Source organism: Equus przewalskii, chromosome 2, assembly GCF_037783145.1.
Source record: "Equus przewalskii isolate Varuska chromosome 2, EquPr2, whole genome shotgun sequence".
NCBI classification, from domain to species: Eukaryota; Metazoa; Chordata; class Mammalia; order Perissodactyla; family Equidae; genus Equus; species Equus przewalskii.
The window spans coordinates 60217777-60232591 of record NC_091832.1 but is presented as its reverse complement, the minus strand read 5'-3'; the positions used below and the strand labels follow the sequence as shown (position 1 = coordinate 60232591).

The 14815-nt window shown below is 46.8% G+C and overlaps 1 protein-coding gene across 3 annotated transcripts in view; it reads right to left on the bottom strand.

Moving 5' to 3' along the window:
* Positions 1-4260: 4260 nt before the first annotated feature.
* GATA4 (GATA binding protein 4) overlaps positions 4261-14815 on the bottom strand; it is a 47855-nt gene continuing 37300 nt past the window's right edge. For 2 of the 3 annotated variants that reach the window (XM_070611428.1, XM_070611429.1), the window contains exons 3-6: positions 13572-13697; positions 9030-9117; positions 7327-7475; positions 4261-6133 (exon numbers count right to left, since the gene is read on the bottom strand). In XM_070611428.1, the coding sequence (XP_070467529.1) occupies positions 5951-6133; positions 7327-7475; positions 9030-9117; positions 13572-13697 (546 nt within the window). In that variant the 3' untranslated portion in view covers positions 4261-5950. The remainder of the gene's footprint in view (positions 6134-7326; positions 7476-9029; positions 9118-13571; positions 13698-14815) is intronic. The other variant, XM_070611430.1, reaches the window with a different exon arrangement.

Below are 14815 nucleotides of genomic sequence, written 5' to 3'. Positions count from 1 at the left end.
ACAACAAAAGTACTGTTTTCCACTTGGAGAACATCAATCTGGAGTCTCCAGAAGGAGCATTTTTTCAAATCTTGGGGCCCTGAAGTTTCATCTGTACCAAGAAGAGTGTGTAAGACCCAGAGAGAGGTGAGCCACGTTCCTCCAGTTTGTGGTTTCAGAGCTGCTGGCCCACAGTCCTGGATGCTAGATCTCATTCAGTGTGACTCCAGGGAATCATTTCTTTATATCTTTTCCTGACCATCCTCACAGCATGACAGAGTACCAAAAAGGAAAGGGGACTTCTGCTCCTCGTATGATACAGATATCACAAGGATAATTTCAGATTATTTGAGCAATCATGACTGCTTAGAACTCAAAGGGACCTTAAAGATCCTCTAGTCCAAAACATTTTACTGATGAAGATGCTGAGGTGAACTGTCCAAAGTCACACATCTAGATGATGGCCAAACCTGGACTAGAATTCTGAGACCTCAGAATCCCCTGTTTTGGGCTCTTTCTTGTGGACTCCTCCATTTTTTGAGGAAGCACAGGTGGATACGGATACAGAATGCATTCCAAGAAGTATGACAGCAGGCCCCTCCTGGAGCCCCCGGGACCCAGAGATCCACCCAATAGGAACCCACAAGTCATTTTTAAATAGTCAAAAAGCCCCAACATCACCATCCATCTAATAGCCATACCAAGACTGCAAAGCAAACTGAATCGACTGTCTTGGCCTCAGACAGAAACTCAATCAGCTTTGTCTATCAACTATCTGGTACTTGTTATCAGAGATTAGCAGTCATGGTTTTTTGTTCTTTTTAAAATTGAGGTGTAATTTACATGTGTTTTTTGTTGTTTTTTTTTTGATCTATGAGAAATCAGGAAAAGCCCAAATAATTATGTAGATAAAACAGTTTGAAAACATGAGAACTGTGGCAGGGGTGGGTGGGGTAAAGGGGACCTGGCTGTGGTGAGGCTGGAAGCCACCTTAAGGAACGCTGCACCATGAGCTACTGTAACCATGTCACAGAGTGGGGGAAAACAGGTTGCTGTCCTGAAAGTGTTTATGCCTGGGGCAGTCTTTGAACAACACAGTGAAAAGCACATTAAATGGCATTACCCATCGCTTTGTTCAGCAGAGGCCTGGGCCTGGGCCTATTTAGGATTCTGTTATTTGAGTGTTTTCTCATCACATCTTTCCCCCATCCCAGCTCAAAAGTCTCAGATAATCAAAGACTCTAGAAATAATGGTTATTTTCAATTTTTTATTTTCTTGAGTTCTAAACGACAAGGACAGAGGAGGAATGATAAATCTAAGGTTTTTACATCTCTAATTCCAACCCATTTCATTTGAGCAAATCCATCTTAAAGTAGAGGCAGCACAAGAGACGAGGGTATCTTCTTTGTAAGAGGGGTCTACTAGTATTGTCTACGGGTATTGTTTACTAGTATTGAGCTGCTTCTGAATTAACTCCTTGCAATCAGTCACTGATTAGGAAACTGCAACTGCCCAGTGATTAGAATTTCTGGTGCACCAAGTTAAAAACCTCTTATAAACCCAGTGCAGGGTCACATGGTTGTTTCTCAGGTGAAGGGGCCACCACAGCTCCGGACAGAAGGCAACCATTGGAGAGCAGGGAGGGGATGGAGTGTATGTGAGGGGAGGGTGATGAGGGGTTTCATTTGTCACTCTCTTTGAGTCTGTCTGAAGACCTCCCCACATAGGGCCTACAACCACTTCTACAGCCCGGGCCTAAGAGCAGGTGCCTCACAGGCTTTTTCTGATTCCTCTGTTCTTGTTAACACAGGGCACAGCTGTGTGGTCCCCACTCTCTGTAAAACTAAAACCACCATCTCCCAAGGCTTCAGCCAGAAGAGTGAGCTAACAATGCACAGGCCAAAAGAAAACTGGACTTGGAAAAACTAGGTCTGTTTTAATGTCTTGTCCACTTGGATTATTTAGTTCTCCTTGGCACTGAATATTTTGCAAATGCCACTGCCACAGCTACTGGAGGGGAGATAAAAATCACGCCAGAGCCAGAGTGGTCCAGAACAGCAGCGCTCCCCAGAAGGCTCCGGAGCAGAGGCCTCAGGAACTGAAATGAAGGCAACAGTGTCCAGGGGCAGAGAGACCTCGGGAGCATAGATTCCCGGATTTCACTCCCCAGGCTAAGCCTTGAAGCTTTGAGACTGGTCCTTGGTTAAGGGATGAGACATTATTCGCGTTGTGATAGGATGGCATTTTTGTGTTCTAGCTTCACACAAGGCAAGGATGCAATCTGAAGCACACTTTCCAATGTCAGAAAATGATTAAAAAACCAAAAACCAACCACCTCCACTCCACAATCAGCTTTCCAAATGGCTGTTTCTCATGCACCCAATATCCAAGTAAGTACGTCAAGTTCGGGGAGGGGGGGGGTTCAGTCAAATAACCTCCACCCCTGCTCTATTTGGTGCACATTCAGTGAATACAACCTTATTTTCACTACTGTCAGCCCAAGCCAAACATAATCACAGCTAAACCTGCTACTACTCACCCCCTAAAGGCATTCAAAAGTCAGATATTAAGATTAATGCTCCCCAACTGTTAAAATGATTTGATCTGTGCTTCAGGTTTTGTCACAGCAAGAGATGAGACTGTTCTGAGGGAATGTGAGCGACTTCTTAACCTGGACAGATGCACACTGGCAGCTTCACTCACGACACTAAGCCAGACATTTACTCTAATGATACCATCATTGCTGGCCCCCACCCCCATCGTTCCCCCAGCCACTTCCCAACCGTCTGGGAACTGCATCCTTTAGAATATCCCAATTGGCACTACTCGGCCTCCTCTGAGGATACATTTGATTTGGGACGGCAACCATGTTTGGTGAGAAAGGAGGTGAATCAAGCTAGATTATACCAACTGGCGTGAAGCACAGGTTACGACTGTATAAGGAAGGAGGTCGATCTTCTGGTATTGTATATAATTTTGTTCTGAAAGCCATTCCTAAAGGGAAGTGGCAAAAATGTTTTCAACAAAGACTTTATCATCAGAAAACACGTACTTCCCAAGGCCAACGTAAATCCTGGTAGGTTTTATTTTCGTTTTTAGATCTCTCTCGTTCCTCTTAGTTGCTGGAGTTATCTGCTACTCATCTTCTGGATGGTAGCTACATTTAATAGGTTTGGGTATCCCTTAGCACGTTTAAAAGCTTTTCTGATTTTACATAGAAGAATGGTTATTATAGTTTTTATTCTTACCTGCTCAGTAATAACAGGGGTGCTGTGAAAGGTCATAGGCCACCAGTTGCCCAATAGGTTTGGCATAAGCCATTTGAGAGAAGCAGGAAGCCAATGTGAAGAGTTCTGAGTGAGGGTGGATTTGCTTGTCTGGGTCCCATTCTACAGGTTCCGAGTCAGAGGGTGGCCTAGGACCACTGCTTCCCACCCCCACCCCACTTTTAAGATGATGCAATTAAGGAATTTTGTAGCCAAAGAAGGTGAAGACCAAAGGCATAAAGGAGAAGCAGCTTTGCTCTGCCCCTTCTGTTGGTGTGGAGCATCACTTGCCTGGATCAAACCATAAAGAAGTGGAGGATGGCAAGAACAGCTCATGGTGACCCTCCAGCACACATCCTTCCTTTTTTTTTTTTAAGTGTATTCTTTTTTTTTTCTCTCTGGGAATGGTTCTCTCTTTTTTTTTCCTCCCCAAAGCCCCAGTAACCTAGTTGTATATTCTAATTGTAAGCCCTTCTAGTTCTATGTGAGCTGCTGCCACAGCTTGGCTACTGACAGATGAGTGGTGTGGTTCCGTGCCCAGGGAACTGAACCCAGGCTGCCGAAGTGGAGCGCACTGAACTTTAACCACCAGGCCATCAGGGCTGGCTCAGCATGCACCTTAAATCAGGTGGGCTGGAGAGATCACTGCCCTGCAGCTCTGCCTCATGCTCCAGCCCCTCGTGTCCCTCAGGGGAGCTCAAAAATGGCTCTCCTTCATTGGGTGACAACTGTTAGGATGCAGGAGCTTTAGTTAACGGCTGGTCCAACCCTCTCCTAGAGGTTACCTGTCAAAGTCACAAACTAGTCAGTAGCAGGGCTGGGCTGAGGGTTCTTTTCACTAGCCACCACCACACAGAGGAAGTCTTGCCCAACTGCCAAAAATGAAGGAAGGGAGAAGATGATTTTAGACGCAGCCTGTGAGCGGATCAGCGAAGGGGCCCTGTGGCTCAAGATCACCTTGCAAAGGGCAGCAGTGAGCCTCCAGTGAAGACCTCCGAGGCAGGAGAAGAGGGAGAAAGGAGTACAGATAAATTTATTAGTTAAATACTGATTTTACAGCCATTTCACCTTAAGACAATGTTAACAGGTTTGTGGGTCAGGGAAGGTATATGAGGGTGCCCTTCATGGAAGAAAGCAATGTAAATAATGATTAAAACAGAATCTTGGTTTAAAGATATTCTCTGCTACAGCCACTAGGATTTTTGGGTGGGGGACTGGGTGTTGGGGGTAGGACACAGAAAGGCCACAGTCAGCTACAGCTCTGTTGAGAAAGAGGACACAGAAAGAGGAATCTTTGTGAGCCCCAGCATCATGGGCAGAAACAGCAACGTGGAGAGAAGGCCAACTCTAGAACAGCATGGAGCTGGACAGCCCTCAGGGCCCAGCCTCAGTTGTCTTCTCTTATCGGTTGTCGTCTCTCTTTCCATGAGTTTTGTTTTGTTGTGTTTGTTTGCCTTGAATTTATGTTACAAAATCCTTGGCTCTTCACCCCCTGGACAAAAGACTTCTGCTGGAGAAAGGACACAGGTGCGGGTGCGGGTGCGGGCACTACGTGCTCCTTGGACGGACTTGGCCTGCTATCTGACCAAGAGGCACATCTCTGCAGAACATCAGCGTCAGCAAGATCCAAGTGCAAGCAAGCAGAATGCATGGAAGACCCCCTGCCACCCCACAGTCCTGGCCCCAGCCCCGGGGCCAGTGTCCACCAGACATCCTCTCCAGAAGGATCTCAAGTCTTAGATGAGTGTTCGTCAAACTTGCTGTAGCAGCAGAAGCTTTTTTGTTCTTATTCAGAACCCCGTGTATGTGATGGGGTAGATGAAGGATTCTGAGAGGCAGACTTGTAGGGGCTGATGTTTGGCTAAACTGCTGAACTCTCGTTTTGCTGAGGGAGAAATGTTCAAGCTGAAGGCAGAGCTGAATCATTCAGAGCACTGGAAGGGATTTTTATTTTCAGAGGCCTTGGTGGTGCAGAGAAGGAGCAAAGGATGAGGCCATTAGCCAGGGAAAGGAACTTGAGGGAAGGCGAAGTTGCCAAGGTGCCATTTTGTCGAAGTCATACCGTGTGGCGGGTGAAGCGGCCCTCTCCTCCATCTCCCCACAAAGCAGTCAGTAACGTCAGCGCTACACCCAGTGTTTTTGGAGTCAAGATTCGGTATTGAGGGATGCAGGGGGTGCCGAGCCTGGAGGGGAGTGTTCGGCAAGGGCAGGAGCTGCCTGGGATGGGGCCTGTCACATCCAAATGCTCCTCAGTCAGATGCCCTGGTTCAGGCTGGAGCAGGGGTCCCAGCACCCTGCCCCCTCCCCCCCCCCCCCGCCCTCAGCTCCCTGTGCTGGGAACACCATGGAAAGAGGAGGACATCTCCTCTCTTGTCGGGGGTGGGGTGGGGCGGGGCAGGACAGGGCGGAAAACAAGAAAGAAATCTCTAACTCCACGGAAGGGACTTATGTGTGCTCGTAGTGAAGGGTGGGCTCTTCTGGATCAGAGTCTGGGCTCTTTCCAGTTCCCCACCTTGAAAGGTCTCCAATAAAATCCAACACCCACCTCCCCTAACCAAATCGTCGACTTCAAGTTTCTTCCCAGTTGTTCTTGTGGAGTCATTCCCAGACAGAGCAGGCCGGCCCCCGGGAGCCCCGAGCCTCGTCTCTGCTCTCCTCCAAGTCCCAAGTCTGTGCAGGAATCTGAGGAGGGAAGGAGGTGTCATTATGCGGTGATTATGTCCCCATGACTGTCAGCCAAGGCCAGGCTGTTCCAAGGGTCCTGCTTGGAGCTGGCCTGCGGTGACTGGCTGACAGAAGACGCGTAGCCTTGTGGGGAGAGCTTCAGGGCTGAGAGGACCGGGTGGATGGAGGGCCCGTGGCCAGACATCGCACTGACCGAGAACGTCTGAAAGCAAAAAGCGCAAGATGAGGTCAATGGAATCATCCTAAGGGCTCTGGAGGGGAGGGCTGGGCTGGAGAGGGGAGCCCCAAAACGCAGATGTCCCCAGGCTGGCTCCCACCCAGAGGAAAGGGATGAGAGGAGAAGGCCAAAGGACAAGGGACCAAGCAGCACTTCTCTCTCTTGTTCCTAAGCCCTGGGCTATGGGAAGCAGAGGGTCTGTGTGCTTCATCAGCTGCTTCTGAGCACTATGACCCAGCAGGTTGGTGAATGCTCCACCTTCTCAGAAGGCTCTGATAGTTACATCAGACATTTTCTACAATCTTATCACCATCAGATCTCCACTTTCAAGCAGAAACCATCCTTCCTGCCCGGAAGGCACTCCTGGCTCTCCTGGTTCTATGGCACCGGCTTCTTTTCACCCTAACAGTAGAAAGCTCATTAGGACACCACCTCCCTCAAATACAGGTGGGCAAGAGATCAGAGTTCATGGGAGACTAGGCTTGGGAGCATCCTGATCCCAAATGAGGGGAACCATAGTGGGAAGGGCGGGGAGGAGCAGGGATGCCATCACATCCAAAAGAGGGAAATGAGGGCACTGCTGGCCCATCTGGACACATGTATGAAGCTGAACCTGCAGCCGACAGTCATTAAAATGGCATCCTGCTGGGGACCTCCTCACCAATCCCAACCCACCCACTCTGTCCTATGCAGTTTGCCCACACCAAGAGGGTCCTCCTCCTCTCCTTCCTCTTGTTAAAATCTACTCATCCTTCAAGGCCAAGGTCACGCTACCCCTCACTTAGGAGACAGATTAGCCTAGGAAGCCCCCGCTCTGCCTCCTACAGCCCCCTACAGTTGTACCACCCTCCCCCAATGCACGCAGTCTGATTCAGGTTGTAATTGTGTGTCATCCTGTGTGCCAGCCCTGGACTCCCCTCTCCTTGTCTCCAAAGGTCCTGGCATAAAGGAGCTGCTAAACATTTGTGTATCACAGTTATGTGTCCAAATCACGGTAGCTTGATCAGATGTGCTGAAATACATCCTTGTGCAGACAGCCCCTAGCCCTGGTGGGGCTCTGAGGGCACCAAGTGTCTCCCACTGGCCACCTGCTGGTGCCTCCAGTGCTGGCCTGGCCATCTGGTCCTCTGGAGTCTACTTCCCTGTGGGCAGTCCTGCCTCCCCACCCAGGGGCATACCTGGGACATAGAGCTGCTGTGCCCATAGTGGGACGACAGCCCGGGCTCTGTCTTAATGGGGCGCATCTCTTCACTGCTGCTGGTAGCCACGTTACTGGAGTTGTTGGAAGCGCTGCTGGTGGGAGGAAGGCTCTCACTGCCCGAGGGACCTGGAACAAGGCAGAGTCAGGACACCCAGACCAGGGGCAGAGACAAACAGATGGCAGTCCTTTGAGACAGCCAGGGTAGGTCAGTGCTAATGGCTTTATTTACATTTGCTGGGGAGAGAACCAATGCAGGGCAATGGTTCTCAAAATGGGGCAGAAGTCTCGGAATTTCAAGGGAACTTTTTCAAATGACAGGCTGACCACCCCTTATCCCAAACCCGTGAGGCCACATGTGTTTCAGGATTGAAAACTTTTTGAATTTTAAAAGGGGCAAATTCTCTACATGATAGAATACCTCCAACGGGGTCTGGGAGAACACCCCATTATTAAATATATTAATAGTTCCACAGCAAAACATGTGAATATTCACATATGGGATAAAGACTATAAATAGCCTATGTCTGTTTAGATTAGGTTTTGCTGCCAAATCTAGCTCCCTGGACTTGCAATTTCAGACAGGGGATTGTACACCTGCACCAAATGCTGGCTTTCCCGGTGACTGTGGCAGATAAGGAGAGGAAGTACCCAAGGGAGTGTGCTACACTGATACACAGTGTGGAAGCAGCAAGAAAGGCTGAGGACCACGGCTGTGAGACACAGAAAATTCTGATAAGACATGACTGCCAAAAGGGGTCAGCCATTGTTGAATCTAGAAAAGGAGAACTTTGGTCATGTTCTTGGTAATTCTTGGAAAGGGGAAATTTATCTGACTTTGCTGTGCCTTTGATTAGAGGGTAAACTTTCCATCAGATCAGCCGATTTATTTTCTCTGTGACTGCAGCATTTCCCAGTGAAATCTGTAATTTGGTAGCAGTACTGAGGAGGGTGCACTCTTGATAGGGGATGTAAGCCATCCTCATTCTTAATCTAGAAATTGAGAAGGCAGAGTGGTATATTGGACAGAACATGGACCCTGAAGTGTAAAAACCTGGGTTTTAATTCTAAACCTACCCATTCCCAGCTGTATGGCTCTGGTTAAGTCACTGCCCTCTCTGAGCCTCAGTTTGCTCATTAGTAAAATGGGGATAATAAATAGGGTCTCCTGGGGGGGCTTCAAGGATCACTGAGATAGCATTTGTGAAGGAGCTTTCTAAAGTACAAAGTACGACATGATGTCAGTAGTACGATGGCTTGCAAATCAATCTGTGTGAACGTGACTCTGGGACCCTGTCCTCCTCGATCCATCCCAGTTAGCCCAAAGAGAATTGAAAAGCATTGAGTTCTTAAGTGGCCGCAGCACTTAAGATGGAGGGACCGAGTACTGTTCCTTTCTCCTTTAGGCCCTTGACTAGTCCAGCTGGCCCACTGCAGACTTTGCAACTGGCAATAATCAGGCCACAAACTTGAGTGGAGCCTGCTTCAAAAGCTCCCAGTATGTTCCATGGCGATGTTACTTTTTTACTAGGTTATTCATTCTGTCCTGAAAAGCCAGGATGAAAGATGCTATCGTTACCCTTCGGCAGCCTGGGCTGGCCCGCCTCACTAATACACAATCCTCACACACACACTGAGGACTACTGAGTTATTCCTATAATTACACACAGATCTTTTCCTCACCTGCTGGTGTCTTAGATTTATTAAGGTTCTTTGGCTTCCGTTTTCTGGTTTGAATCCCCTCTTTCCGCATCGCAAGAGGCCTGGGGACCTAGGAGGTCACAAGTGAATATAAATGGTTTTCCATTTGTACACGATCTGTTACAGTATTTAAATACACACACACTCAAACACTGTGAGAAGGCAACATCTAAGCACTTCCTCTAAGAACCTTGGGGCTGAGACTAAGTGAATCAGCCCCTGGAACTCCTGCTGAGAAAGAAATCAATTCTAATAAAAAAAATGCATAGAGCACCTGTATTACAAGCTGGGTATTATGCTAGATCCTGGAGAAACAGCCTTAAAGACACAGTTCCTTCCCTCCAGAGTTTCACCGTTTAGTGGGAAAGACAGACAAATAGAGAACAACCAGACTCATGGGTGAAGTGGGAGAACAGAGAAGAAACTTTAGACTGTCCTGGACTGGGGAAGAGGGGAAGTGGCCCATGAGCTCATCAAGGAAGACTCTGCCAAGGAGGTGATGCCTGAGCTGTGGGAGGTCGTCAAGCAGACACGGGGCAGGCGTTTCAGGCAGCAAGAACAGTATGTGACAAAGTCTTTACTTTATCAGCCACACCAGGACACTGTGAAAGTGAAAAGGGGGCACTACTACTAATTATGCCAAGAAAACAGGCATAAACCGAGACAGTCCCACTGAGTCAAGACATAAAGTCGCTGTCTTTAGAGCAGCTCTACCCTGCGTGGAGTCTGGCTAGAGCAAACAATGGTGTTTCCAAGGGCAGTGGGAGCAGCAAGAGATTATGCTGGAGAGACTGCCCTGTGGCCAGGTCTTGAGATAAACTGTCCGTGGACAATACATTAATCACATCTGACTTCTCATAAACAAGTGGTGACTGTTGAGCGTGATGCTCTTGAGCCATTTACAGATGGCGAAATAAGTGTCTGGGGAGCAGGACTGCAGGGTCCTCTTCTACTGTTGTTAAATATGCTGCCTTCCCCACATCTGGTTTCTTTTAGGCCTGGCCAACCAAATCTTTTAGCCTCTGGTCTATGCTTGTTTCCCATATGGGACTAATAAAGGCCACACCTGCAAATACTGAAAGAAAAGCAATTACCACTTCAGAGATAGGAACATGGAATTGTTAAGAGAGAAGTGTACGTGAACTTGAACTTGCCTTCCAGTCAACTGAGAGTCAGATGAGACAGCATTCCCACCTTTGGAGGCAAGTGTCCTCCCCTCCCCCAACCTCCCCTTTCCCCCCTCACGCAGGGCCCTCTTGGAGCCCATCCTGACTTCAGAAGAATCTTGCCGTCATGTCTATCCCCACCTTTTCTTAAAAATTGTGGTAAAATACACATAATATAAAATTTACCATCCTAACCATTTTTAAGCATACAGTTCAGGAATGTTAAGCAGATTCACACTGTTGTGCACCTACCACCACGATCCATCTCTAGAACACTTTTCATCTTGCGGAACTGAAACTCTGTCCCCATTAAACACTAATCCTCACTCTCCTCCCCCAACTCCCTGACAATCACTATTCTCCTTTCTGTCTCTATGAATTTGACTATGTTAGGTAGTTGTGGAATCATACAGTATTTGTCCTTTTGTGACTGACTCTTTCACTTAGCATAATGTCTTCAAGGTTTATCCATGTTGTAGCACGTGTCAGAATTTCCTTCCTTTTACAGGTTGAGAAATATTGTACAGATATACCACATTCTGCTTTCCCATCCATCCATCAATGGACATTTGGGTTGCGTCTGCCTTTTGGTTATTGTGAATAATGCTGCTATGAACATGGATATACAAATATCTGTTCAAGACCCTGCTTTCAATTCTTTTTGGATATATACCCAGAAGTAGGGCCACTGAATCATATGATAATTCTATTTCTAATTTTTTAAGGACACCATCTTTTTAATACCTGCATAATATGCCTCTATCGGTCTCTTTCACCATTCCTCTAGTGAAGAACAATAGTTTCTTTAACCATTTTCCTCATGAAGGTTTTTTTTCCATTTTCACTATTACAGTGATTCAACAAACATCCTTGTATACACTTCTTGCAGAAAGAAGTGTATTTCCTTATGAATATTCTTAACTATATTTTTAGCCATTTTTCTTGTTCATTGTAACAAGAAAACATGAAAAGATGCATGATATTAATAACAACCCCTCCCAACCCACTACCATCAGTCCTGTCCCCATGAGGCAACTTGAGTTAACAGCGTGTTGTCTCTGCCATTTTTTAAAATTCCCAAACATGTGTGCACATATACATATGTCTGTGTGTATTCATCCATCCATCTGTCCATCCAGCCATCTATATCTCTGTGTGTTTAATGCACCCTTACCCCCATGGTATGGCGTCATACTGTGTATATTACTTTGCAGTGTGCTTTTGCATTACTCCAGGTCAAGATATAGGGCTCTAACTTAATATTTTTTAATTTCTGTGCAATATTCCACATTATAGGATGTGCCATAATTTAGTCAACCATTCCTGTACCAGGCTTTAAGATAGTTTCTAACTTTTGCCACTAAAGACACTGCAGCAATAAACAGTTCAAACATCATTATGTACTGATTCTTTTATTATTTTTTAGGCTAGTTTCCCAACAGTAGAGCTACTAAATCAAAAGACACATGTGTTTTTAACCTTAATAAGTAGCGCTAGGTTAATTTCCTGAAAGAATATTTGCAGTAATTCACATACGAATCAACAATACGTGAAGGTATCTATTTGCCCAAATCCATACCAGCACTGCTATTATGACACATTTCAATTTATGCCAAACACATGGGCGAAACAGGGAATCTCAAGGTTGTTTTAATTTACATTTCCTTGATTTTTAGTGAGGTCCAGCATCTCTGCACATGTTCAGTGGCTATCTGGGCTTCTCCTGTGAGTTGTCTGTTCAAATCTTTTGCCCATTCCAGGAAATAAGGGGAAGATTGTCATTTTCTTATTATTCTATAGGATCTCTTTGTTTTTGTTTTGCTTGGTTTGTTTCAGTTTAATTTATATTTGAACAAGTAAGATATGCACACGGACCATCTAAAAGGTACAAAGGGGGTACATGGTGAAAAAAGTGTCCCTCCACCTCCACTGTTCCTTTCCCAGAGGGAACCCATGCTACCCATTTCTCATGTATCCTTGCAGACGTGCTCTAAGTACACAGTATAAGCAACTACATATAAATTATGTTCTCCTTCTTTCCTTATAAAAAGGGCACCATACTATGTACACTGTTCTGTACCAACTGTTTTTTCCTTATTCCAAATTAGAACAGAAAGAGCTTTGTAAAAGCTCTCTGTATTCTGGAAATATTTTCTTTTTCTTTTTGTTTTTTTTTTGAGGAAGATTAGCCCTGAGCTAACTACTGCCAATCCTCCTCTTTTTGCTGAGGAAGACTGGCCCTGAGCTAACATCCATGCCCATTTTCCTCTACTTTATATGTGGCACGCCTACCACCACATGGCTTTTGCCAAGCAGTGCCATGTCTGTACCCGGGATCCGGGCCGGGGAATCCCGGGCCTCCAAGAAGCAGAACATGTGAACTTAACCGCTGCGCCACTGGCCAGCCTCTGGAAATATTTTCTGATAGCTGTGTATGTACTGGTTTTTAGTTTCCTTAGGTATCTTTTTCCACACACTAATATTAAATATTATAAAATTGAATATTTCTAACTTTTCTTTTATGACTTAAGAGTTTTGAAAATTTTCTTAAGAAGTTCTCCCATCCCCAAGTTTGGGTAAATACTTCTCTTCTACATTTTTTTTCTAGTATTTTTATTGTCCCTAAAGATGTTTTGCATTTCATATCTTTAATTCACCAAGTTTATTTCTGTCTTTCAGATTATGTCAATATAATTATTCTTAAACAAATTATCCTTTATCCATCGAATTGTTACCTTTGCTATATATCATACTACTAAATATAGAGAATATTTCTGAGTGTCCTTGTCTATAAAATGGGAATTAGACTTACACAATCTTAAAGATGTTCAAGACCAGCAATGTCTCCGCTATGGTCTGAATGTTGCTCCCCCCTAAATTCCTATGTTCCGAACCATAGCCGTGCAAGGTGATGGTATTAGGAGGTGGGGCCTTTGGGAGGTGATGAGGTCATGAGGGTGGAGCCCTCAGGATTGGGATTGACGCTCCTATAACAGAGGGCTGACAGAGCTCCCCTACGCCTTCTGCCATGTTGCGGATACAACCAGAAGTCTGCTGACCAGAAGAGGGCCCTCACTCGACCATGCTGGCACCCTGATCTCGGCCTTCCAGCCTCTAGAACTGTGGAAATAAAGTCTGTTGTTTACAAGCCACCCAGTCTGTGGTATTCTGTCACAGCAGCCCAAACGGACTCACACAGTCCCTAAGGTCTCTTCCAAATCTACGTATGCATCTCCGTTAAGAAGGGAAACATGAATGACAGTCTGAAGGAAGACGACAAGGGACAGCTCAGCGGCAGGAATGAAAGGGCGTGGGCGCGGGTGGGGGCGCGGCACCCCCTGGGGCTGGGGCTACTTACGCCGTGGAGCTTCATGTAGAGGCCGCAGGCGTTGCACACGGGCTCACCCTCGGCGTTGCGGCGCCACAGCGTGGTGGTGGTGGTCTGGCAGTTGGCACAGGAGAGGCCCACTCGGCGGGAGGCGGACTGCAACAAGGAGACAGAGCCTTCAGTCCAAGTAAAAGGCGGTGCTGCTTCTGCTCCGCAGGAGCGGAGCAAGGCAGGGGGGGGCCCTCCCCCTGTCCCTCTCCCCCTCCCCCTCCCCAGACGGGTGGCAGGGGGAGGCCACCACAGCCCTGGGTAAGAACCTCAGAGCCGCCACAGCCAGATTCCCCTCTACCCAAGCCACTCCGGGAGGTGAATGAGGACACGGACTTCTGCTGCAGGAGAAGAAGAGTGAATTCCAGTCCTAACTGTGGCGTTAGCGGCGTTACTAGCCATTCGAGGTCAGACGCACAGACCAGCAAGCAGTGGGCACTCAGCAGAAAAACTTCTCCCAGAAGAATTAACACAGGCATCAGGGGCCAGGCACAGGGAGTGAGTGAGGAATTACTGTCTCCAAGTGTCATCAAAGACTGGATGGGCCTTGGGACCTCAAGAAAGGGAAGCTTCAGGGTAATCCCTTTGTTCCTCCCTCCCTAATAAATGTGAAAGCTAGCTCCTGTTGGTCAAAATCAAATTACAGTAGAAAAGCCCACGGAACCGAGAGCCAAAAACTGAGTTCCAAACTCTTCCTCAGCCACAAGGCCCACCACTGCTTAATCTCCCTGGGTTTGGGTTTTTTTCGGCTGATCAACTGAAAACAGCATAACTAACAGAATATCACAAAGGAAGAGTTAACCTTCCTCAGGGGGCTGATGTCAACACAGGAGACGTACAAGACAACACCAGATGGGGAAGCAGGAAGTCTGGACTCTGGTCCCAGGGGAAGAGTCGGTATCTATGTGACTTTGGGCAAAGGCCATTAGCTTTCTGAGCCTCACTTTTCACTTCTGCATAATTAAGGGATTGAATTAGATGGTCTGGAACATCCTTGTAGCCCAAGGTAAATCCAAAGGAGTAAGAAATTACTATGTTGTCTTACCCACCCCCTCAACCTGCACCTTTTTTTTTTTTTTTTAAGATTTTATTTTTCTTTTTTCTCCCCAAAGCCCCTAGGGACATAGTTGTAGTTTTAGTTGTGGGTTCTTCTAGCTGTGGCATGTGGGACGCCGCCTCAGCATGGCCTGATGAGCAGTGCCATGTCCGCACCCAGGATCTGAACT